At 36.2% G+C, this 27241-nt stretch overlaps 3 protein-coding genes across 9 annotated transcripts; 1 reads left to right on the top strand and 2 right to left on the bottom strand.

Moving 5' to 3' along the window:
- Positions 1-687: 687 nt before the first annotated feature.
- Positions 688-23728, bottom strand: LOC110374204 (beta-1,4-glucuronyltransferase 1). 7 transcript variants are annotated; one of them, XM_021331811.3, is made up of 5 exons: positions 23582-23728; positions 19398-19518; positions 17883-18796; positions 17648-17804; positions 688-1676 (listed from the first exon to the last, which is right to left on the bottom strand). In XM_021331811.3, the coding sequence occupies exons 2-5, from the start codon at positions 19419-19421 to the stop codon at positions 1455-1457; spliced, it is 1317 nt and encodes a 438-aa protein (XP_021187486.2). In that variant the 5' UTR covers positions 19422-19518; positions 23582-23728; the 3' UTR covers positions 688-1454. The 7 variants fall into 7 exon arrangements, with proteins under 7 accessions (XP_021187486.2, XP_021187488.2, XP_063892671.1 ...); XM_021331813.3 differs by having other exon boundaries at positions 23578-23675; XM_064036601.1 differs by lacking the exon at positions 23582-23728 and adding an exon at positions 23109-23186.
- Positions 1755-6374, bottom strand: LOC135117393 (trypsin-like). Its single transcript, XM_064036603.1, has 5 exons — positions 5731-6374; positions 5266-5527; positions 3133-3382; positions 2730-2879; positions 1755-2425 (listed from the first exon to the last, which is right to left on the bottom strand). Exons 1-5 carry the CDS (start codon positions 5783-5785, stop codon positions 2279-2281), a joined length of 864 nt encoding a protein of 287 aa, XP_063892673.1. The 5' UTR covers positions 5786-6374; the 3' UTR covers positions 1755-2278.
- LOC110374212 (ribosomal RNA-processing protein 8) lies at positions 23497-26782 on the top strand. Its single transcript, XM_064036638.1, has 5 exons — positions 23497-23503; positions 24760-25335; positions 25724-25898; positions 26042-26278; positions 26551-26782. Exons 1-5 carry the CDS (start codon positions 23497-23499, stop codon positions 26762-26764), a joined length of 1209 nt encoding a protein of 402 aa, XP_063892708.1. The 3' UTR covers positions 26765-26782.
- The last annotated feature ends 459 nt before the right edge of the window (positions 26783-27241 follow it).

The following is a 27241-nucleotide window of genomic DNA, read 5'->3' as shown; positions in this document are numbered from 1 at the left end:
TAATAGCGAGCAAAAGTTCCTCTAATCGAGGCACGATCATGCTAATTTAACTAATAATTACAATTTACAAAACGTTAGTAAAAATGTACAAAAAGTTGTGCCTTTTAATGACTGACGTAATAATTATAGTAAAATCTATCAACATGTTTTGTCTATCTGTGATAAAAAAAATGGTTTAGAGCCTTTTACTAACACTTGAACTGTTACAAGAAACGTATTTAAAACCTAAGAATAATGACTAAGCAATAAACTCAATAACTACTGAACAGATTTTCATGCGGTTTTCAACAAATTATGAGGACAGGAAAAGAAAGTTTTTATTATAATTGATGATAACAGTTTTATGCCGTGTCGCTAGTCTTAACATATTTGTAAATGAAAATTGTAATACCTCACAACAAGATAATCACAACATTGTCTATCTTTAATTAGATATATACGCAGATTTTATATATTTTTATATAACTTAATATCTATGACATAGTTGACGATACGTGGTCAGCAGAACTGAACCCATTTTGTTTTTGTTAGTGCAGTTGGCAGTATAGTGAAGAACGACTGTTAATAAAAAAAATACGTATTAATGAATACATACAAAATTATTTATTTAAAAATTAAAGTGAAACAAAATCTACTGATTTAGAAGGTAGTAGGGGTCATCAGACAAAACATTTTTTTACCTTTTTAAAAATTGTGCCTCGACTGATGCCAACATAACCAAAGCTTCATCATTTTACTTTGAGGCATTTCAGGTTATGCCTTTATTTGTGCTAAATTATAAAAAAGAACTATACTAGTGCCACTTTCATAATTTATAGTTAAAAAACATCGAAATTATAAATTATAATTTTTGGACCAGTCAAGTTGATTTATGTACTTTATAAAATAGAACACATTTCTTTGGAATGTAAAGATAATAATTATTACAATAACACAATATACAAGAGTTATCGAATACTTATATACAACTATTGGATTATGAATATATACAAAGATATATAATATGTATATTTTTATATATACAGATTAAAATTTAAAACATAATCTTGCTAACAATGTACTTTTGTCACTACATTTGGTTATTACCTACATACATAAAAGTGTAACTAAAAGTGAAAGCTTATTACTATAAGTATACAATATTCATAAGTTTTCTTTATGCTACAATAAAATACCGTAGACCGAGGAAATATACAAATTCATTTCGAACCACATTTTCTAAAATTCCCACAAACATTGAAAACGTCATTCCACAGACTTATCACGTCACAACACTAAACATTCCTTCTTCTTGTCAGAAGACTAAGAAGATCCAATGCAACTGACACATTAAGCGCAATTTATGGCACAGAGTCCAAAGTCCATCTCTTCTGACCATGCCTATGTCAGAAGAGCCAAGAAGCTATAGTTATTAAAATTCCGAGGCCGGCGGTGACTGCACGGCCTCGCGATGCCTAGGTCTTCTTCCCTTGTTGGGGTCTTCTCAACAAATGTAGGGGGTCTTTCCGATACCTCGCAAATAATTCCCTTTTGAACGTTTCGAAGTGTTTTCTGTTCTTCTCGTTTTGTTTCTCCCGCCAGAGGGGGCGGTTTCTTCTGGCTTGCAACCCCCAGTGGATTGTGAAGATAGGGGATAGCACCTTGAATTGGTACCCGATTAGGAACATCTCGTATACCTGAAAATATAATGAAAATTATTAACTTTTTGTGACCTCGATAGAGAGCAGTTACAAACTGATAAAATTTTGACAGGATCACTGTAAAATGATTTTATTTTTCATCCAATTTTAATTTTGACAACATGAACTTTATTTAATTATTCTGAAAATAAAAGGAATTAAAATACAAGTATATTGGTAAAAATCTTTAATACAAAACATTTCGATACAAAAATAAATTAAACATAACGCTTAAATACAGTCTAGGCAGAGCTCATTGTTTTAAAATATAGTAACATGACCATCCTATATACATTGTTAAAAACATCAGAAAATCCAGTTGAAGCTATGGTCTCAATATCCCGCTACTTAAATGTTAACAAAACTTGGAATAAGTTCAAAAAATCTTAATACAATACAATCCTATAATACAGTAGCTTAATCGCGGATACAAAATTACAAAAACCATATTTTGTAGCAATCGGAAAGCTAACTGGCTCGCAGCCAGGACGCGACTAAGTAACGGGGATAACTTAAGCTCTGCTGGATTCTACACATTTATCTATCACAGTGTTGCTGGAATTTAAATCTACGGTGTTTGGAATAAGGTTGTGTTTGGGTTAGACGCCTGTGTTGTCTGTGATCCAAGTCCTGAGAGAGGCGATGTTGGTAAAGACGGTCGGTGATAGCGGTAATGCGCAGCCCCTGGCGAATGATACCACGCCGAAGGCAGTGTTACGGAACACCGCTGGTCCTCCGGAGTCACCCTGGAAGGGTAATGGTTATGAGAGTTTAATCTATCAGTCAATTAGATTTGCATTAAAGTCTTGACGTAATTTAGGGTGCTTGAAAATTCGATGCACAGGACAATCGTGTTTTAAAGTTCAGGTAAAATGCATTATCGGCTTTTTAAGAATATCATTTGTGACTTGAAAATTTATTATTTAACATTGTTAATTCGATGCTAATAATTCCCATAAAAATGATAATCTATGGATTGCCTGACTGAATTTGCCACCATATCATGCAAGAAGAAACAAATATTGCCATCATCCTGGAAGTAGCCCTCACCTGACAAGACGACACTCCTCCGATGAGGAAGTGTCCGCCACAGAACATGTTGTTGGTGAGAGACTCCCCGTAGGAGAGGCGACAGAGCCAGTGCGGCACTACGGGCACATTCGCCTCCATCATGTTACGGGGGATACGACGTCCTCCCACCTGTTAATATAACGAGTAGACATAAGAATTATGTAAAATAAGTAGATTAGGAAATAGTATCATTGGGATGCTCCGAACAGAAATCAAACTTCAGGTCTCCAACCTAAGACGTATTATTATTAGTTATGGAGTTCAAATCAGAGCCTTAAACCACACTTTATAGTTTCTAGACCAACGAAGTAAACAGGTGACAGTAAACAGAACACCAGTTCACAAATCAAATGTCAGTACTATTAGTTAACTATATACTTACAGCAGTAAGGCCCCACCCAGTCACAGTGAGCCTCACCAGAGGTACGGCCTGCCTCGGCTGCGGCAGCCTGATGGGTCTGATATTAGCATTAAAGTTCAGAGGGCGAGCTAGCCTGAGAGCAGCTATGTCATTGTCGAACTGTGGTCTCCCGTACTGAGGGTGGACGGTCACATTGGTGACCCGGACTATGCGCCCGCCGGTGTCACGACGGGTGCTGCCGACACGGAGACGGATGGCGTTGGGAGAGGTGCTAAAGCAAAAAGGAAAAAGAGCACATTCAATTAACAGAAGTATTAGGTAGTAACAGTGATATAATGTGCAAAGGTTGATAAGATTCCAAAAAAAATTCGGAGTTACAGCCTACGCAGAATACGAAATATGTCAATTTATCCGAGTATTAGGACCAATTAAAAAAAACGTCTTACAGTCTTCCTAAAAATCAAACTTAAATACCTATGCAGTCGATAGGCAATTTACCTTCGAATTGCAAAAGAATTCAGATAAAAACAATAACATTTAATATAAGTGGTCTATATTCCAGTAGGCAGTTAGTTGTCTTCAGCTGTCGGGCGTCCATTCCAAGCAGAGTGTGCCAACTACAGCTAAATGCCTACAGCATATCATGTTACGTTCAATTGCATTCTGCCGCTGACAAGCCGTCAAGTGCACTCTATAACGTCAAGAGTTAACTATAAACCGACTAACATTTCGAGTACGTTCATCAAAACAATCGTTTATTAAAACCCCATCGCAATTAAAGTCATCAAAAACAAAATAATCAAAGAAAACTTAATCAACGCTAATGGCCGTTTCGCAAACCTTCAGGGAATTAGCAATCTTCAGATTACTATTTCAGATTAAAGTCTGGTAATTGGAGAAACAATATCTGGCCCGTTTTTTGTGAACATTTTTTATGCTATTAATTTCATAATAAGCAAAAACTAAAACCTTGATGGAAAAATAACAAAATATCGAGGTAAAACTACTTGAGGCCTCTGATCGGATTGCTCCGTAAAATTCATTCGCAAGCACTCCATCAAACCAAAAATGAGCTCTTGAGTTCCATGAATATCCAAGGGGCATTGCATCGTAAACTCGCGGAGGCCCACTCGACCGAAACATTCGCAGTGGAGGCAGAGGGCCCTCGTGCCGGCGCTACACTGCTTCATAAAATATTCACGCAGAGAAAAACAGCCGGGTCACGGCTGTAACGACCACGATTATACACTGACACTATTTGCTTTGGACTTGCCTATTGTTGGACGGATTTTCACAGATGAGGTCGATTTCAGATGGGTTTTTTTATAAAAATTAATTACGAGAAGGAGTTTATGATTATAAACAAGAAAGAGAAGACATGAAACAAGTACCTTAAGATTGTGCTAATGTGCAGCACTAAGAATTGTCAAAGAAAATACAGTACACGAAAGAGACTGACTAATTAGCTCGTTAGTAAAACAAAAGCCAGCGATACTGCGAAAATGATGGAGGACTTGCAAATCAGCATTAATATTTTTAGTATCACGCCTCGACTATGGAAATGAAATGTCCTTCCTTCGTGAGAATAAATTATTTTCCTCGGGTTATATTTAACGGAACCCTCGAAGTGATAAGCAACAATGTTAAGAAAGACCATAAACTGTAAGTCTCGCTCCTCTGGTCACAGTTTTATTATTACTAAAGTCATAAAGTTAAGAAACGTTACGAGTTTGACCTTGACACTGTAAACCCCAAAATGGTGTAGTCTCCGAACAATATCTCCAAATTTACTGCGCCTAGTAAAAAGTATAACTATTTTTATGATTACTGATAAAAATGGAACGTCAACAAAGCCCCATTTATGGTCGCATTAACTTCTCGTCTTTGATTTTTCCTGCTTGAATATGGATTCAAAGGCTGGCCGTAAATTTTATAGGCTTTCACATTCAATGTTTATAGATCTATCGACTGTTTCAGTTACAAAGTAGGCAGAACACAATAGCCATACGTTTTGATTGTCATTTATTCAGTTTTGGAGTTAGTAGCTCTCAATTGTTTGTTGTTACGACTTTTTTTATTTTTTCGCTATCTTTGGTGCCTTCAAATGACCTAAACTATAAACTACAATCATAAAATAAAAAGTCTGCTACTTACTTCTGTACACAATGAGCGGCAGTCAGCACATAGTCCCGGCTGATGATGAACCCGCCACAGAAGGAGTTCCCATTCAACACCATGGACACTTGGTAAGGATGCCTGTTCACTGAAGTCGGTCTTCCTCCAATGATCTGACCGCTGAGTTCAGGACAGGCTTCCTCCAGTTCCACATCTAACTCCTGCTGAGTCTCTTCTGTGGTTTGAGCATCGTCTGCTGCTGCGTCTGAACAACATTCTGTGTCCACAGCTTCTTGGAGATCTACAAAATTATTCACACTTAAGAGAGCATCACTTATCGAAGAAGACAAATAAAATTAAACCAATAATTATAACTAAGTATTAAATCAGACACGGTACCACAATTGAAACCAACATCGATGACCAACTGAACGTAAAACCTGATACAAAGATGACAAAATACACTTTCACACACACATGATCAAAAAGAAGAGAATCACTCACCCACGACAGCAACCAGACACAACAACCACAGTCCAGCGGTCACCGCAACCATCATAGCTGGTGAACTTCACTTGTCTCGAGTGCAGACTTAGTCGCGGGCGCAGCCACACTGTTCCAGTTCAAATTATTGCCAAATGTCTGCCGCAGGTAATTTCACACGGTGGAGTCAAGGCCACGACCTTTTCACCAGCTTCCATTAATCACAAGTCAAGGTGGAAAATCCAATGAAAAAATTTAAACCAGGTGACTTAATATGCTTAACTCAAGCAAGGACGTTAATGCAAACTGATGCTTTTGTGTTAGATCCCAAATCGATTATGTTAAGGTAAAAGTCGTTATCATTATCTGCAGCTGGTTCAATGACAGCTAAGTTTATAAAGACTGTGTTACATAACGTCTACAGGTTCGCCGAAAGTTTATTTCTTTACTAACTTAAGCTGTTACTATATTTTTTGACACTAGGTTCTCCATTGCAGGCTTGCATCTATTTATCAACTCGGATTTGCATTGCTAAAATGCACAATGTCTTTCCGCTTTGGTCAATGTACCGGTAATCTTTTTGTTGCTATCTTTCACAAGCTGCATCTGCAACGTCCGATAAGCCATTCACCTCTAATGCATGTCATCAACTGAAGATTTTGCCGCGGTTTTCTCTCCACGTGCCGCTGTAACCGCGACTGCTATGAAAAGCAGATAATATAAACAGTATGACGGTCAGGAGAACAACTGGATAATATGTGAACATGGCCTTCTATACCGTCGACGTCAGAGGATGTAGATAGTAAAACGCTGGTCAAGTATGAGTCGACTTCCTTTACGAAGTGTTCCGTACTTTCAGTCATTGTCATGCTACTTTATTCTGAATAGGTTATAATTCAGATACAATTTAGTAATCCAGCGGTAATATTATATATAGAAATATTTTCAATTTATATAAAAATGACTATTTTTATTTAGGGAAGGCATCAAATGAGATGAATGAGTGGTTTTTAGCTCCTGAATTAATCAGCCGTGAGAGACAGCAAAAAGTTGCAAATCACGCCGCAAAACTGTTGTATGTAGTAAGTACCTAATTAAGATAACTGCACAAGAACAGTTTCATATTTTTACAATTATGAAACGGAACCCTAAAATCATCCGTTAACCAGTCACAAATTAGCAGCAACGACCGTAAAACATAATATTGTTTACGACAACACATTAAAATATTCGAAAATGTTCCACGTCCCACTCTGGTACCAAAGCGTTGTTTATTTTTGTATCACTAGCTTTTGCACACGACTTCGTTTCAATGCTTCGGCAGAAATTGACATGTGTGTTGACAAAATCTCTTCGCAGCGATTTTTGTGAAAAAATATTTCATATGTTTTCTTTTTTGTATCGAATGCTAAACGTTTTGTTTATTCTATCTAGTGGTTGGTGCGTGTAGCTGAATCGCTGCCCTTTCAATCGAATATTTGGTTAGCATTTTGACTGTGTCACATTTCCTTCAATTGACTCCATAAAAGTGTACGGATTATTTTAAAAAGGCTTTAAAAATACAAACACCCGATTTAATACCAGAAAACCTACAAGAAATAAAAAATAAAATCCAATACGTTCAATAAAACCTTGCTCAACCCAGGAATCTATCAGGATCCTCAGATATCTTGAATATTATCAAGCAATTTATAATTTAGCTCTATTAAGAATTCCTCTATAATAAGTTCAGTAAAATGGCCTACTAGGAAAACCTATATTGAACCCAAGATATGAAAGTAGCTAGACAAGTGAAAATCGATTGCATACCGCGATAGGTATGTTATTCCGTTGACTGTGGCCCTAATAAGAATATTATTTAATTTACCATATATTATTCATTTTCCCATTGAGATTTCATCTTATTCAAGTACTTACTGAATGTAAATGTATGTATTAATTTATTTCTAATTCGCAGTACAGAATTATTTGACATGTTTACTAGAACTTCTCCATTCGATTCATTACATGAAATTATGATGTTCAATTAAAAATATTATATATTACCGCGTAACTGCTTTAGTGTAATCTTTTCAGTCTTATATAAACACTATGGTAAATATGTATGTCAACGTTAACACGAGCCTCCAAACCACGAAATACTTTGTTCCTTGGGGACGCATACGTGTTTCAGCAGATTCAATTCAAGGTTCAAAATGTAGAGAAGGAATTTAACTAGGTATAGATATTAAATCCTGCACGTTAATTACTAGTTTTATAACGTAACAGATGAAAGCATTCCGCACAGACCAACAGACTCAGTAACACACATACCTATTTCTACTAATTTTAGCCGTCAGCATCCGGCGACGGCTAAAAATAATTATAAATCCAACGCTTGCAACAGAGCTTTATGAAATGTTAAAATATCTTCGCAACACTGCATTGATCGTGTTTAGACTAACTGCTGAGTTATTTTAGTTTAGTTATTAACTGTTAGCGTTATTGTTAGAAATATGAGAAAGTCTAGGCAAGTTTCATAGAAAAGTAGAATTTTTTTTTTGGCCACTGAAAAAAAATATTGGAGCAAAACACTGTACGCAAGCTTTGACTATGACTATAACGGATATGTTTTACGATTCTTGTAGAACACAACAAGGCTCATATTTTCAATTTTCAATCAGTGAAAAATATCTAACAATTCCCTAATGACTAAACCCTCTTAGGACCACAATACAAATAGGACCAGAAGCAAAACCCATCCAACTTGTTATTATATTTCTCTCACCGATAAGAAAGTTTTCTAGAATCCATAAGCATTAACAGTATTCATAACTAAAACTACAATTTTATCGATGACTCATCGACCTTCCCTAGTCTCTGGGTCGCTACACACCTACTCTAAATGGAGTATTTATGAGAGGCAGCAAAAAAACTAGGTATAGCCCAATAATGATTGCTAGTGCTCATAAAATGGTATAACTGAAGTATCCATAAAATAACTACTTTGGTGATTTATAGCTTTTACATTTGGACTTTAGGCACTTTTAGCGGCTAGTTTTCAGCTAAAGTGATGTGAAATATAATGAAATGTAATCGAACTCAAACAGTTTCTCAATAGCAAGTTATAATGTAGGTAAAGCTAGCAACAGAAGTCCCAAGAAAGTTCACACTTGCTCCCTAAGAGCTAGCTCTTAAAAATATTTTGTAATTATCACAACTACAGAACAAACCCAGGCCTAGCTATAACCTAGATATCAGAAAATTACAAAAGTAGCAATACTTTTAATATTTAGATTGTGTCAAGGAACTTTATCTTTCTTTATGAACCTTCGATATCAATAAAAAATCTAACATATCCGTAATGAAAGCTTCTGTTTCAGCAATAGATTACCCCGACGAAAACATTAATGAAAACAGCAGGTAGCCTTGCCGACCCGGTATTAATTCCTTTATAATAATGCAGACATTGAGCCTATAAATATGTCTAGATAAAAATACTTATTAATCGACTACCTATCTTATTCTAATCGACATTCATTACAATTGAGCTGAGCCCTCATTAAAAAGTGCGAGCAGAAAGCGTCTAAACATTCGAAACAATTCAACATTGTCAAGATTCCAAGTCTTGCGAAGTACTGTTTACCCACTGCTACTGATTTGGATACTCGCCATACGAACAAACACATTAACAAACAATATGGACGAACAAATAGGGCTTAAGATAAATTTACAGTACAAGAGGAATTTCACGTTTGTACTAAAGTAAGGAACATGATTTGAAATACATGCAAATGTTGAAACTTGGCTTTGCTGCAAGGAATGTACCTACTACTCTCTCTGTCGATAGCAAAATATGGAAGAGCCAGTTTACACTAAGTATGCGATTTTGAAATAGGTAATGTCCAATTGTCAACTTATCTTACCGCTCTAAGTTTAATATCATTGTCATCCTTATAAACATCTACAATAGATTTTACAAATGCATGCCTGTACTTACGCTCAAAACTTCCAAACGACTTCCAAATTGGAAAATTAGGAAATTTAAAATCTCGAGTTAAGCCTGGGTAAGGATTAGACAATAATTGAATACCGTACAATCAATATAAAATTAATTCATGCAAGCCCTTCATCACAACACTATTAAAACCTTTCAAGCTATAAGTTTATTAGTTATTCTTAAGCCAGACTTTACATTGCCTAAACACGAACAAACCCAATAAAACAATATTTGTAGTTGTACATGTTTTTCCTTCGCTCCGATTCGGGAGCGCCAGATTAAACTCATTAATCTAGTGTTGTTTCAATATCGAGACGTTAGTGTCGATAAATTACACTGACCAATTACGTTTGTCCCTAATCGATAAAAAACTGTTTTATTTATAACGTTTTCGACTTTCGTACTGGATGACGACGGTTTAAGAACGGCTTTGAATTTTCTTTAACAAGACAATGTCGGTGAAAAACTTTTGTGAAATTGTGAATTTTTCAGGTTTCTTTTGACAGTTTTTGATACTGATGGTAAATTGTAGGTACTAATATCGTAATCAAATCGATCTCTTAGTTATAAGGGGAATTAAAGATCACCTACTTGATATGAAAATGTATGATTATGTATCCTCCTAAAAGCTAACAAACTCAAAAATACATTTTCTACAAACATGTCAATCAACATGTGGACGAGTAACAAAATATTTACAAAATCCATTACATATAACTAAAATAAATGACTTTCATGTGTTAAATGTCTTTTTAGATTTAGTTGTATATGTTACGTATTATAATAAGCCTGAAGTGCGGCTGCACCTAGGTTTAACCGCTTAGACCTATCTAGGTTACATCTGTAACTATCATTTGTGGAGAAACTTACTTGTATCCTCTTTTCTTCAGTTAGAACTAGGTGTAGTCTTCATCAAAGCGGCTAAACCTAAGTGCAGCTGCGAAAATTCCTTATGTGTTTTCTTATTTATTTAATTACATACTCTCCTCTTTACCTACAGCAGCTTTTTAGAGAAAAAGTAACTTTGACAGATTTTTCTAAACCTAGAGGTACACATTATGGCGTTGAAGTATAACATTTCAAAATAGCCTTCCGACACCTCCTGAAACTTTTCCCTAAGTGTAGTGGGCGTTTTATAGCCGCTCTCACAAGGATCTTATACTGTATATTTTTTTCTCAAGAAAACCCTATTTTTATTATAGTCCTTAAACCCGACAAATAACTGTTTGCAAGTTTCCCCTCTTATGTCGATATTGTTAAATCTATCGAGTTGTGGCTGATGTTTGCTTATCTCGTAAAGAAATACATATTTCATAGTTTAATTGAGGAAAAGATTCGACATGACAAAGTATTGTGGAAGATTTTGAAGTAGAAATAGGAGTGTGAGCCGAATAAACTTCTGGATCTTTATTGAATTTCCTGTAATGGCTAAGAACAATTTCAGTATCGAGTAAAATAAAACAAAAATGGAATACAGCTATCAAAGAAGTATTTACGTAAATAGGTCAGATAACGACAGCAGATAAAAAAAGTTTGAGACATGGAAAAATTAAAACACATAAAGCAACAAGATCGTTTCTTGTTTTACGTATTCCAAAGATTTGTGTGGGCCAAGAGCGTCGGCGGTATATTTACATGACATAAATTACAGCAGAAGTTTAAAAATAAACACTTTCGCAACGCAACGCCACCAGAAGACATTCAGACGCTTCGGATTAACCGAACCTAAGTGCATCCGTAACCAAGAACCAAAAAATCGAACCCAAAGATTTATTCATTCAATCTACTTTTCATTGCGTTTTTCCTTCGGGGTAGATGGCTATAATACCCACCGGCGAGTGCATTGGATTGCAAACCGTTTAAATTTCAGTGTCGGATAATTTCACAGTACGGTGATTTGCACACAAGTGCAGATTTCGAAGCATTAATTGAAATGCTAACGGTTATTGCGTAGTTCGGAACGCGTCTATAAAAATGTTTGTGCATGCCAAATGGGGCTCATTATTGCTTAATGGATTTAATCATTTAATCTGTACTTCTGTTACTGAGCTATTGGTGTCCATATACTGTTTATCTTCGAAGTCCTATAGTTAGAGATTTGTATCGTTTTAAAATCTAAGTTCATCAATCAAATTAATATAATTCCAGCCGCCAAATTACTCCCAACTGCCAGGAAATTATTACTTCAAATGAAGATTAAGACATCTACAACTAAAATAAATAAAGTTCAAGACATTTCTTATAACTAATCAATGAAATAGGCCTGCTCAACTTTTATGCTTGAATTAAAACTTGATCATATCTTTCTTTCAAACTACGAGACGCAAACAGATCTGAAATATTTTATAATATTTTGTTTCACATTGGTGGCAGAGATCAATGTCATGCCCTCTGTTTGCACCCTTGTGCTATTATTAGTAGCTTTCTTTAACACAACTAAGAAAAATAGGGAATTCTTGAATATAATACCAATACAGTTACGATTTTCGTCAACAAGCCAATAAATAGTACCTGACTTTATGGAGACCAAAGAAGTATTTTATATAAAGAAAAGTATTTAAAGACTATATATAATTTGAACTACGTAACAAAATTAAATGAAAATACACAAATTAATCAATTATTTTTTTGAGTTATTTTCATCTAGATAAAAGATAAACAAGACAAATAAGTAAATATACTAGGTAGTTAATTTAAATTGTAGGTGATTTTCTTTTGAATTTTTCTACTAAAAAAAAATACAAAAAAGAAATATTTATTAATCAAAGCTCCAAGAACGAGTCGTGGCACCCATAACGAATCCCATAGAACAATAGTGAGCGAGCAACGTAAATAGCCGGACGGATTATGAAAATACTCGCGCGGAATATTTCTGTACGGCGATGTAACGTGATACTTGATACCGCGGGGAATGCGCCCGAGTAGAACTTTGGTCTTTTGGTTATCGAGTTTTATTGTCTTAATTATAATAATAATAGCTGGTGCCCGCGACTTCGTCTGCGCAGGTTTAGTATTTCGAACAATATGTTTACAAATTGTAGCCTATGTGTTATTCTGATGTATAAGCTATATTATTGTAGAGTTTCATTAAAATCCATTCAGTAGTTTTTGCGTGAAAGAGTAACAAACATCCATACATCCATAGATACAAACTTTCGCGTTTATAATATTAAGTAGGATGAAGAATGGACCTAAATTATTGTATGAACAAATGCACGGATTGATGTGCTGTACCTATTTTATAACACCTGTATTTTCACAGTCAAAGCCATACAGATTACATTACTTATTTACTTTACTATATTTTGGAAACTATACGGATATTATTGAGAGTAATATCTTCTATCTAGACTTCGTTGCAGTAGCTGATGTTGGATATAAATTTCTATGGAATGACAGTATAAGAATTAATCAACTTCTTTTCAGTAAAACACAATTCATTCAGTAATTACCTAGGTATATAAGTATAATATTTGCCTTATCAACTTGAATAACAAAATGCAGCAATTGGCAGCTATTATGAAAACTGAAATACTGAGACTTATATATTTTTTATTTAGTAATAACATAATAATAATTTCATATTAAGGTATGTAATGTAAACAAAAGTAGCCAAAATTAAACAAAGGAGTATATTTTGTATATTGTTGTAAGTAAAGCTTCCTGGCTGTTGGCACATAATGCAACGCTGTGCATCAGGGGATTAGTGCTGACTTGCAGCCAATTTGGTCTCGCACTGCTGTTCTTCAAAATGCCAGGTGCATGACCTCTAAAGAGACCATACCTCCTGAATATTAATAGAATATTTTTTGAAACTTGTATAAAACTTTTTTTTCAGAATGTTGCTAGGTAAGAATTTCCCATGTAAGTACAGTTATTTGCAACTTAAGAGACTAATAGACTTGGAGAAAAAACATAAAAATAAACATGGAAGCTTGTGTATCCATGATTGGTTTTGGACGATTGAAAAGTGCTGAATTATCAGCCTAAGTAATTTGAAAAACTATTTTCACTTTAGGTTAGATTTTTAGTCGTTTTACAGCATAGCAACTGTAGATATAAATTACAATGATTCAGTAGGTAATACATAAAAACCGCGATCATTTGACTGGGCAAACAGCTAATCTGTTAGGAACGCTAACTGATAGCAATTAGTCGCAAATACTCGGACATAGTTCACAGCTGTCCGCGATACGCGTAGCTGACATAACTGTAATGTGTGTAATCAGTGACACTACATCGCTGCTAATTTGGACGATATGTAAGGTACTAATGTGCGGTAATGTACTACATACATGATAGAGGATATACATGCACTGATTTAATACAATTATACCGATAAAAAGGCTCGTAACTTAACTACATGGAGTATTTCAAATTATTATACTCCTTACTTCGACGCTTCGATTATGCCCTTGTCCTTATGCCCCTTTAACGCTATTGCAGATCAGCATGAGGTAAATGCATGACTTACTTATGACAAGTCACAACTCTGCTTAACTCTCGGGGAAACTAACGATGAATACTGAAATATATTTTCACATGTATTTGCAATTTTTTTTTTATCGACGTTGGAGCAAATATTACCAGTAAAAAAAAATCTCATGTTTTAGTCAAAAGCGTCAGTGCCAACAGTTTCATCTGCTCGCATGTATTCGCGTGTACAAAAATCCGTAAAACGTGCAACATATTCTTTTTGAGCGAACAACATAATACCCGAAGTGTCGATTATGGAGAGGTGCCAAACGGGACCATTTGGCAGGCGGCGCTACAAATCTATCAGTACCAGCTCGCCGCTATGGGAGCCTGGTACATGCTGATTAACTTGCATTCGCGTTTGCTCTGCTGCTGCTAATAAAACAGTCTGCCAATGCGGACGAAATTAGGGAATTTTGGTGAATGTACTAGTGACATAAGTTAAACCTACAAATTCGACTCTGATTAGTCACAACAAATACTTAAGTAGGTACTTGAGTAATATTTTTAGGTAAAACTTTTTTGATCCTTGTACATTTTTGGACCTTTAGCCCTTTCTTGCCCTAAATAAAATGTCAGTGAAAAAACGTCACAGTAACTTATTCCCACTAAAGTAATCATCAACTTAAAATCAGGAAATAGATAATAAGCAATTAATTTGGCAGTTACACAAAATATAGATTAGCAATGAGTGCCAAGGTCGCGTGTAAATTAATCTAAACGGCTCGAAGCGTAGACAATTGTGCATGAAGGTATTGGCAACGGAACCTGTCGATACATCTCATTGCAAACTTAATGTTCCAGAACATTCAATAATAATCAGTTATTCTCCGATCTTGTAGCTAAATAAGCAAACACAAGTATATCTTGAGTAATTTTAATCTGAATATAATGAACCTGATGAAAGCTGAATCGATAGTCGGAGGGTATGAAGACAGCTGGGTCTTAGACAGCCGTGAGCACATTAATTGCTGCGGGGTGAAAAGATACAACCAACAACAGGACCAGTTTAAATTTAAAAGTTACCACATCATCGACTCCTACATTTCTTTCACTGGAAACCAGTATTTTATATGCGAAAAATAAATAGGCAAAGAATTTCACAGAACCAAATGAAGGAAAATCATTAACAAACAAACAAATTCTTATTGAAATTAATTATGTTTGTTCAAAACACTATTTCAATCACAATACTGAGAACCCGGTGGAGGTCGACACACATCATCAATTTGTTTATGGTTTACAAAAATAACCGCTTTATAGACTAACAGCTGTGAGCTGCTTCCATAAGATACGTAATTAAAATTAAAACGTTTGTTATGTCCAGTCGTTATTTAACACAACATAACATGAAAATATCTGGGAGGAATGGGTACTTAAGTGTGAAGTCTTTAATAAGTAGTTGGAGACCCTATTGATAGGATTAGGGTAAAGATCCAAATTATGCGATGTTATTGAGAAATATTCATATCCTTACCAGTGGCTTAGATCCTAGTAATACAGATTGACTTATTTTATAAATGCGAAAGATTGTAAGGATTGTGTGGCTATCATGTCCATATGTTTGTTAACTTATTCATGCGAAAACTACTGGAGAGATTTTGGTGAAACTTGGCAGTATATAATTATAGTACATCAGAATAGCATGTAAGCTCTTCCTATGTATGTCCGGGAAGTAGTTGCATCGGTACGGGGGTGTATCTGCGGGCTGAAGCTGCTAGTTCATATATATTTATATATAGTCTAGTTTATGTACGTAAAGCAATTATTTACATAATTATGAAAAGACATCACACCTATATAACTAATATAGAAAATTTAAAAGCAGAATAGATCAACGACTGATGCTCCTTTTAATAAACGAATAAACTATTCTCGTCAAGGGAATATATATTTAGGTACATGGTTTGTGTAAATAAAATTTTCCCCTGAATCGTTTGAAAACGTTTAACATTAGAAAATGGTCTCAGTGGAACGCGATATTGTAATGAGTGATGAGCAATGCTTTAGCTATGAAACAAACATTATTGTGAAAAACTTTGTATTGACGTAGGTGCTTTATACTGAATGACGAACATAGTCATTGTTATGTGAAAACCAATATTGACTATGTTAATTATAAATTAATACATATTAATAATACTGTCTTTAATAATTTGACAGGTAGGTATGTAAGTACTTAGGGGTACCTAAATACCTACCTGTAAAACTACTAACCGGTTTGAGGTGACTGACTCCTTTACACAAAATAAGATAACTTGAACCTTAGGTTACTCAGAAAACTGGGTTGAGGAGATGAGACTGTCCGTCATTACTGGCATGTACTGGCATCCAGTTAAACCGGAAGCCGACTACAAAATGTATAGTTAAAAGAAAATAAATGACCTGTACCTTCGGAAAAATAGACGTTTGTGCCATTTTTATCAGATTACGGACAAAGCTGCAGGATAAAGTCAGTACAGTTTAACTTTGTGAATGGTGAGTCCAACCGGCGTTTATAAATATCTTTATGGCGAAGTTTTAGTTAATATAAACAACAAACTGTGACGTCATTAGTGCTCGAACATATTTATCAGAGATGGGAAGTTATCGATCGTATAATAACGCCTAATCGAATAATAATAACTATGACATGGAACATCACTGTCAATTATTCAGAAACTATGTTTTACGTAAGCTCACTAGAAACTTTTAGTCGGCCAATAGTTGGTTTTGACACATAAATCAGTATGAAGATGAATGGAAAGGACACACGTAACAACGATAAGGTATTTGTATGGTATCTGATCGATAAAAAACTTTGATGGAATACACGATTTACTAAAAAAAAAAAAACCCAGCATCGGGCCAACAGTCGGCTGTTTAGTCTGCGTGTTAACCTAGTGCGTTAAGTGCAGTTATAAACGCGACAGCATGGAATTCTTACGTCAGAGTAGTGTTAAATTCCAGAAGTTAGTCAGATTTAATGAGGAAATGTACAGCCAGTAGTCAGTACCTCATTCATACAATGTCTCGTTTAATTAACTTTAGAATTGAAAAGGCTTCGATAAGACCTATGTACGTGTTTCTACTTGTGTGTACACTATTCCTTAGTAGTTGTATGTATACTCCACTCCTACGACCAGTCGTAATATGTAACTACAGGAGTTGCAATGTTATTGGTTGACGTAATATCGTCTGAAGTGAACTTTTACTGCAGGATTTGAACAATTCCGCAGTAACAGTTACCGCGGCCGGCCCTGGTACAGTAGGAACAGAGGTAGGTTTTACACACTAGTGAATTTTCCGCGCGGCTATCCTCGGTTACTCGCGTATACGAGCGACAACAAACAATATATTTCACGCGTACTTATTCAAAAAGTGAATTCATAATACTCCTGTAAAAAAGGCACGATCATTCTATTCTTAAAATTCGAGTTTTGAATTTGAATTTTTTGAACTCTGAAATAATAACTTGTGAATACTCCTTTGTTTTGATCTTACCTGTGTATTCCTAGTGAAGCCGTATCCGAGGAACCTCTCATCATGAGGCGGCACGGTGTCAGTGGCCACGTAGAACGGTTCGTACAGCAGCTCGAAGTTCGTCACGTTGTGGCTGATGTGCGTCTGCGCAGTCTCATTGCCGCCGCTTGCTTCCCATCTGAAATATTCGCTCTAATGTAGTAACCCGTTCGGAAACAGAAAAAGATTCTTGATTTGAATGGTCCAATAAACTTACCGGGAAAAATTCGACGCGTACTGATTATAAATGAACACTTTCCTATGGAACGGTATCGCTAGCTTACTTTTCGAGAGTCTCACTAGCTCAGATTTGTTCGCAGGGAACTTGGCGACTCTTCTGTCTAGCTCATAAGTAGGCACCACGTATGCACATAGAGGGCACTTGGGAGTGGTCGCGAGAAACTTATCTAACGCATCTGCCATGCCTTTGGAGGGCACGATATCAACGTCCACTAAAAAGACGAACGGCGTTTGGCAGTTCTTCCTCGCTAAGTTCCTCATATGGTTCTGAGGGTATGGATGCCTCGCTCTCCACGCGACGGTATCAGCTCTCCTCTCTCCGGGTGGCAGGGGATTCGTATCACAGTCTCTCGCCCACGTTGGCATCTTACCATGTAACCCTGGTCTTTCCGCTGGCATCGTGACGTGTAAAGCTATTCTTGAATATATCTCAGGTTGGCATCTAAACAGCCAAGTTGTGAAAGCACGTAACAGTCTCATTTCGTCCCCTGCTACGAACACTGCTACTGAAATTGGTCCAGTCCAATGAGCCGCTATCCTTAGCAGCTCGTGGAGTCTCTCTATGGAGCTCTGTGTGGCGAGGCAGACGCGGTGGTTGCTAGACACTTCGGCATACTGGTCCCCGACTGCTGCATAGTCAAATAATCTGTAGGATCGGCTGCCATCCCATCTGCCTAGTCGCAGATCAAGTCTGTAGATGGGGTCGTCATCTAGGCCGGAGTTGGGGATAGTGCCGATGCAGGGCTCGCAGGTGGGGAGGTCGGAGGGCGGCGCGGTGGGGTGCAGGGGGCAGGAGGCGGGGTGCAGCAGCCACAGGTTGGCGACGGCGTTGTAGGCGACCAGCGCCACCGCCGCTAGCATCACCACGCTCCATTGGAACCGCCAACTCCGCTGCCACAACGATACAACATCACATTACTTTAATTGTGAGAAACAATCAAATTGATACCAAGGTAAAGAAAGTAAGGTAATCGGGAAATTATCAAGATAGCACAAACGTACACGCAAGCGGCAATAAAGACTGTAACGGATAATATTGTTGATCAGCACACAGTATACGTCCATTTTATGTGAATTTCACGAACCACACTGAAGTAAATAACTTTCTTTATAAAGCAATCATAAATGTTTATAAGTACCTAAATGTTTTATGAACTGGTTACATGTCGCAGTAACCTCTAGCCACATTGATTAAGCTATGGCTGTCGATTCTACAATATCAAAGAACAAATACTTAACATTTCGGAGATGATGATGAAGAAAAATATAAATATAGGCTTATACGTTATATATAACGTTATATATAAGTTATACCTAAAACTAGCTATAAAAATTTCTTTGTTTCACTTAAAGAAAATAAAAATGAGAAGTTGTAAGTCCCGCCACATATCTATTTATTGGCCATCAAGGCGTATAGCAAATGGTGATCAAGCTTTGCGGTCATGGTCATTCCCACAGAAAAATACAGGTGAAACGGAAAAGCCTTACTTACCACTTTATCTCTTCTTTTGCCCATTTGTTTTGTTTCTAGGCTCTAATGTCTGCACTGGGCCGTTACTCAGATATCATCTGGACGACAGCATTTTGTTTATTTCCTTCAAGTCTCCGTTTATCTGTTGAAACAATTTTAACCTTATTAATGTGTACCTATTAATTGTTGGGTATTAAACAGTCCTAAGAGACAGAAGTGAGATGCATTTACATATCTTGGAAGATAAATCAAAGTAAAATGCATTCGCTCACCAACACGCATGCCTAGCGCGGTGGGTACCTATGTTAAAATCCAGGTTGGACGAAGACCTTGTTCAGAAATTGACATTTAATACTGTGACGATGACGACCACGAAGCGAAAATCGAAAAAGCTGAACCGAAGCTACTTTTGTGCTCTTAAATTATGGATATTTGAATAACGAAGGGCCTTTACTGGATGTCTAGAATAAACTGAAGGCAAAGCAAGTATCGCTTTACTTAAATTGAGACAGGACAAAATAAGAAGTACCTACAACACAAAAGGACCATTTTCTGTCCTTGATAATAGTAAAAACATTATGCTGATACAATAGAAAATACAAAACAATCTTGATTGGTTATCTAACAAAATCGATAAATAATTGGGCAGGTAGGCTTTCATTTCTAGTTTTTGTAGTGTAATGAGCTAGGTATTTTCTATGGAACAAATTACCTATTACGATAAGAAATTACGATGTTTCACCATCGTAATTTCTTATCGTAAAATACCTAGCTCATATTTAATGGATTACTTGCTATTTTTGGTATTCTATTCAAAGTCTAATAGGTAATTTGTTCCATAGAAAGTCATAGAATTTAGTCCATCAGAGTAAGGTAGGTAGTCGAGGAGAGTAAAATGTGGGGTGCCCTTGAGCTTTCCAGCCATTCCCTCATATCTTTACCTACATAATAGATGCGACTAATAAAATTACCAAATAAATACAAGTATATACGCGTAAGCTCCTTTTACCTACTACTTACTGTCCAAGTTCCATTCCAGTCCCCGAAGGATATTTTTTTCAGTTTCGTCGCAATTCGATGAAATTAACAGCGATTTCACACTAGCATGTTTTTTCGGATACTAGCGCGTATAATCGCGACATTAAATAGGTAAATGACAACTAGCACCTACCACGATAGCAGCTGGGACCGCGCGACAGATTTCTTGCTGCTCGAAACGTGTTGCTCGTAACATAAGCCGAGCGTAAACGCACGACAACATCCGCTAGTGTGAGCACACTAAGTCAATACCTAGATGCTTAAGCCCCTTTTTCGTCGCTTATTTATATAAAATGAAATAATAATACCTAAGTTATTCGTGACAAAGATTTATCATTCTAGACACATTACGACTAATCATTTCATAAACCTCTAAATGGGAGTTTGCTTTTAGACTAATCAGATACGATACGAATACGACTATAGTAAATTATACGGAGATAGATCGTAATCTGACCTCTATGGTCGTTACAGGTAATAACGCTATATCTAAGTAGAAATACTAATATTATAAAGCTGAATGATCTTTCTGTGTTAGACAGCCCAATTATCAAGGTAGGTTGTATGTTACTTTTATAAGGATGCGCGGGGTAGCTCCTACGAGACCCAGGTGAAAGTTTCACCAGCCAGAGGTTTCACAACTGGCGGAAACTAGTCCTTTAATAAAGAAAGCTGGATAATACATAGGTAATAGGCTGATAATAGAGCAATCGTAGTCGATCTTAAGTGTGGTAACTAAGGTAGAGGCCCTGACAAAAAAATGTATCCCCGGATTCCGATTATTCAGGTAGACGTCTTTAAGATTGGTCCCTTAGTCTTTAAAATGGACAGTTGAGACCCAATGAGCAAACATTTCCAAAGACTGCAATCCTTGTTCTATCTATAGCTATGCAGATACCAATAATAACTACCTGTTGGCTGAAACATCACGGAGAGATCCGAAGCTATGCTACCTCACACGACCCACTTAACCACTAAGCTTCAGTCGTAGGTACGTGGTCACTGGTAGGTCATAATTTTCAGCACATACGAGTAGGTACTTAATTGCCTGACCTTTTACGTAGGTAGGTAGGTATGTTACGTGCTCGCCAATTTATGCAAGGAGGCCGAATGGCACAACGTATTGATTCCTTCGTCTTGAGTTCTTTTTTAACGTATTTGCCGACGTCACAATATGAGACTACAAACATACATAGGTAGGTAGCTATACTACTTTCAAGCAGTTACATAGATCTTTCGTTTGCAAAAAAATGCAGTTCCATTATTGTGAGCAGAACACGGTTACTTTAATAAAGGGGTGTCTATAAGTTTTACGAACGTTTTCTGTCATAAATCTTCTTAATTTTAAATCCTCTTCTAGATATTTTATGTAGGCTCTGATATGCACTCAACGAAAATTTCATCTCGCGCTTACTAATTAGCAAAAATTATGTTTATGGTTTCGTTTTTGGAAAATGGATGAGTAATACGGATGCTACCAATACTTACACAGGCAAAAATTAAAACAGTAACATCATCTTCAATATAACAACACCGAATACACTAATTCTCATGAATATAAATAACACTTGCTAAAATACACACACGGAATTATTAATAACACCTGCATTGTAATTGAGGTTATTGTCTGACAAAAAATAACGGATAACTCTGAAAACACGACTTCACTGTATAAAGACTATTTTCTATATTTATTAACGGTAATAAATGTCATGAAATTCTTTTGTTTTAATTAGTAAATAACACAAACAGAGAGACCGTGGGTGGTGAAATGTGATCTCGATCGCGCATGACGGGATTACGGACATGCGCAGTGGGCCCTCGCTAATATCACTTGGGGAGACATGGCATGTCATTGGCATGGGCAAATTCATAAAGCAGACAATTAGATAATGTTATCATGTTTGCAGGAAGCCTAAAATGGACCTAATCGCGAAGTTCAAAATTGCAAAGTCATACACAATCGCTCCCGCATTATACACAAAGTTCTGGATTTACTTAAGTTCTATTTAAAATTTTTGAACTCTCTGTAAAAAGGATGAATCATGAAGGTACCTTTACAATTAATTGGGATATGGTGTTGGAATTTGTAGATCAACTAATGCAATGCAATATGTTACGCGAATGGATTGAGTAAGGAAGGAGTACCCACTTACATAAGAGGAAGTTTGAAAGTGGTACCGGTAACTGAAAAGCTGCGTGGAAACCGGCTGTCATGGTGTGAGCATGTGATGCGGAGGAATGAAAGCCATGTTGTGAGGAAGCTTTTGGGCATAAACGTGGATGGATATAGTGGAAAAGGACAAATAAAGAATCGATGGATGGATTGTGTGAAACTCAATATGGTTAGTAAGAATGTTACTTGTGAGATGACGACAGATAGAAGATGTTGTAGGAAGTAGAATTACTAAAAGTGCTACACTGACCCCAAATAGAATTGGTATAAGGTCAGGAAGATGATTTCAGTCAGATCTACAAAATAATTGAACTTTACCATAACCGTCCATATTCCTACTCACCCGACTGACGACTCATATCCTGACGTCAATCAATTTGCATAACCATCACTGCATGTTCCTATTTCAAGCATATTTACGTTACTATGTCTGTGTGTATTTTTGCACTGTATTATAAAACACAATTACACAATAGGTACCTACATAACCACCATAATAATTGACTTGAACAACTTACAATAAGCATAATTTTCTTTTAACTATGAACCAGGAACTGTCAATGCCTATAACACAAACCCGTTGAGATAGCCGTTTGCTAAATAACTGTCTCAATTTACACCTCACATGATGTGTAAATAAAGTATTGGAGCAACTAAGTTAACTAAGTAGGTACATTTTCGACAGGGGAAATTGATTCATCGGCGTTTGATCTAAGATGTTTTAAATATTTTGATTGATGCATTTAATAAATGATTATCTGCCCAGCTAACTTATAACATGTATCTACCTTGACCTGGCCTATTTCGAGAAACCTGCACCGTGACCGAAAATCGATGTACCACAATATATAGGTACCTTTTTTTTTATTAGCTGGCACTTTTGAATTTGAACGAAAATGGTTAACCATGAGAGGTATTATAGGTAGGTACTACCTATGAGATAAGGCACAACGAAAAGGCCTGATAAATTAACAAAGTAGCACTCACCAACCTTATTATTTCGCAAACAACAGCCCACTCCAAACGTTAAATTCCACTGATTTGATACACGCTGTGTTTCAAATGCCTAAGTAAATAAGACGACGGCCATGCCATAACTAATTTAATTTATAAGAAACATGAACGATAATAAGCTTTTCATAATTAGGTACTGACAAAAAGTATAGTTACAATAATATGTTATGCAAAACAGTTCTATGTCTGATGTCCCTACCAGTTTTGAACCTACAGTATTGGGAAAAGTGGGCATGCCCAGAACCCTAATTTACTTGTGACGTCACACTTATTTCTTCGTTTTAAATAGTCAACCTAGCGTTATTTACTACCCCTTAGGTGCTCCCCTCATGTACTCCTCGTGTTTATAAACGAGCCTTAAGCAGTTCCATTTTTATACTACATGTACTCCACTATAGTTAGGTTAAGAGGTCAGATAGGTAGTCGCACCATTTAAAATACTGGTATTCAGCTGCATCTGGTTAGACTGGTAGCCGGCCACAACATAGTTGGGAAAAGGCTAGGCAGATGAATGTACTCCCTTGTTTACTATCACTTATGTACTCCCTTTGTATTCTCCCTTATATGCCTTCTCCCCTTTTATGCTACTCCTCATATACTTCCTTTCTTAATACTTACCCTATGTATTTATTAATTCTGCCTCACCCACTTGTAACCTGCCTTCCGAAACATGGAGGTCGCCCCTAAAACGACCCACTGACCGGAATTCATCTTGAAAAGATGATGATGAAAATGCGACTAACCTTGTTAACCTTATATTCGATCCTCTATGCAACTGTTAGTGAGCCTGGAGCCAAGAGCACCTCATCTACAATACCTAATCATTAATTTGCGTTTCGTTAGCAGTCCAATGACAGATAACCAACGAAAGTAACGAAACGCGTTATGTCAGATGTCAATGTCGTAGAGCACTGCGCATTTTATAAACATAACCCTACTTTTTATTACAGAAATACTCAATAAATTGTGTATCGTGATTCTAGAGTGAACGAAAACAATTATGTTTAAAATACCAGATTGGGAGGATGACGTGCCCAAAACTAAAACAACATTCATACAAAAAGTAAAGGTAAGTTGTTGCTTACTTGTGTTATGGCTGTTTCAACATTATTACTTGCTAGTATAAATTAATCAAACGTGTACTAATATATCCAGCTTCCTATAAATTACGATATTCCTGTACCCTATTATTACAGAAAAAAGAAAAAGTCGAGAACCAAATAAAAACATCAAAACTAAATCACGTTGAGGAAAAAAACAACAATGTCCCTGTGAATGGTGCTACCCAACCATCAAAAAAACGCAAAATAGAAAACGAAGTTATTAAAAAGACAAAAAATAACACAGTACCTAATACAAAAAAGAAGAAAACTGAAGACGAATATGAAATACCTGAAACAGAGAACTTTGATGAAATACTATTGAACGCTAAAAAGAAAAAGTTCAACGCAGTCATAGAAAATGATGCCAAGGAAGACTTGTTATTCTCTGAACAGAAACAAATCACTCAGAAGAAAAATAAACTTAAAAAGATACTTAATAACATAAGTATAAATGATAAGTCCACGGAGAGAGTAACAAATATAAATAATGATATCAGTGAGAGCATTCCCGTCAACCCCAAGAAGGCTAAATTGCGATCTTTATTAGAAAGCAGTAGTCATAGAAACTCTATTAATGTTAGTAAAACTGGTAATAAGCTGAGAGACAGAATGTTAGAGCGGTTAAAAGGTAACTTTTGTGTTTTATTATTAACTCTAAAACTCTAATAAACAACTTATGATAGACAAGGTAACAGCAAATAAGTTCTTCTTATGCCTTGAGTTCATAAAGCACTATAATTTCAAATGTGAGAGTGATCAGAAAATAACAATTTTTTAATAAATACTCACCATATCCTTTAATTGAAGTATAAAATTTGAAAAATTGTGTGTAACAACACTGCATATATATTATTAAACATATTTTACTGCTTCACTTTATTCATAATAACCTCAGAGTCCTCTATAGACATACTCATGTTGTTGTCTCTAATACTGATATTTTGTAAAGGTTTATATCTATAATTTACTCCAGGCACAGTCAGACAGGCCATTACTAACATTTTGATTCTTTTCAGCCGCCCAGTTCAGGTATTTGAATGAGAAGCTGTACACATCTTCAGGGTCTGAAGCCCAGCAGTTGTTCCAGAGTGACCCGGCTGCTTTCCAGACATACCACCAGGGATATCAGCTGCAGGTCAAGAAATGGCCTGTCAATCCACTTGATGTTATTGTCAAGAAGATTATGAAAATGTAAGTTAGTGACAGCATTCTAATTTCATATAGCCACAAATAGTTTAAAATGGTTGAAAATAAAGAGCATCTTTTTTATCTGTACTGTAAGGCGTTTTTCAGGACATTACATCCTTTTCACAATTCAATTTCTTCTCTAACAGGCCTAAAACCCACCTAATAGCTGACCTAGGCTGTGGCGAGGCAGCCTTATCCCGCCGTGTGCCTCACAAGGTCCGCTCCTTCGACCTCGTGGCGTCGGCTCCCGGCGTGGAGGCGTGTGACATGGCCCGCACACCGCTGCTGTCTGCATCAATGGATGTTACTGTGTACTGTTTAGCGTTGATGGGCACGGATCTAACGCAGTACCTCGTGGAAGCTAATAGGGTGCTGAAGATGGGGTGAGTTTGTTTTGATTGAAACTGGTTTTTGTATTAGTTATCCAACAAACAAAACAAAAAGATAGCTGGAAATGGAAAATATGAGCTATTTGATTCTTGTAAGATCCACATACTAAAATTTTTTAGTTTTTTATGCCATGGTCAAGTCTATAGAGACTTGTAACGTCTCACGCGAATCCGCGTTGTATCCACGGTAGAAAATAATTGTCTCGTTTATTGCAGACATAGGGTTCAACCAAAAATAGTTCCTAATCTACGTAAATTGTCCACAGAGGCCACCTCCTAATAGCCGAAGTAGAAAGTCGGTTCGACAAAGTGGAGGACTTTGCTAAAGAAGTAGAACGGCTCGGCTTCAAACTTAAACAGTTGGACAAGAGTAACAAAGTGTTCTTCTTTATGGAGTTCAGTAAGATCCGAGACCCGCCTGTTAAGAAGGCCAAACTACCCGCCTTGACGCTCAAACCTTGCTTGTATAAGAGACGATGAATAAAATTGTTAATGGTATTTTTTTTTTATTTTTTTTTACCCCTTAAAATAGAACAGAAGCGAAATTCCGTAAAGTTTGAAGTGAAGAGGCTTGCAATGGAATAAAACAGTCAATTTCAATAATATTTTATTATAAAATTAACAATAAATCTCGATAATCAAACAGATCTGTTTCTTCTAATTCTATTTTTGAGGTTTTACTTGATTGAGGTCTATGTTTCACTTACAAAATAATTATCACACACTTATTAGAGAACCCGCACTACATTATCTTATTATTTTATAAGGTGCCGACTAAATTATTACGTATTTATTACTATAGTTAATTTCTTATTAAATTCAATTCAAATTCAAAATTTATTTATTTACGTTTGTACAATATTATAAATGCAAATGTTCATCAGTTCATCAAATGTTGTAATTTGAAATCACAGTTTGTCTTTCTACAAAAACTCGTAATCGATTCTGATTAAATAA

Source organism: Helicoverpa armigera, chromosome 10, assembly GCF_030705265.1.
Source record: "Helicoverpa armigera isolate CAAS_96S chromosome 10, ASM3070526v1, whole genome shotgun sequence".
NCBI lineage: Eukaryota > Metazoa > Arthropoda > Insecta > Lepidoptera > Noctuidae > Helicoverpa > Helicoverpa armigera.
Note: the sequence above shows the minus strand (reverse complement) of the source record. Positions and strands in the feature narration are given on the sequence as shown.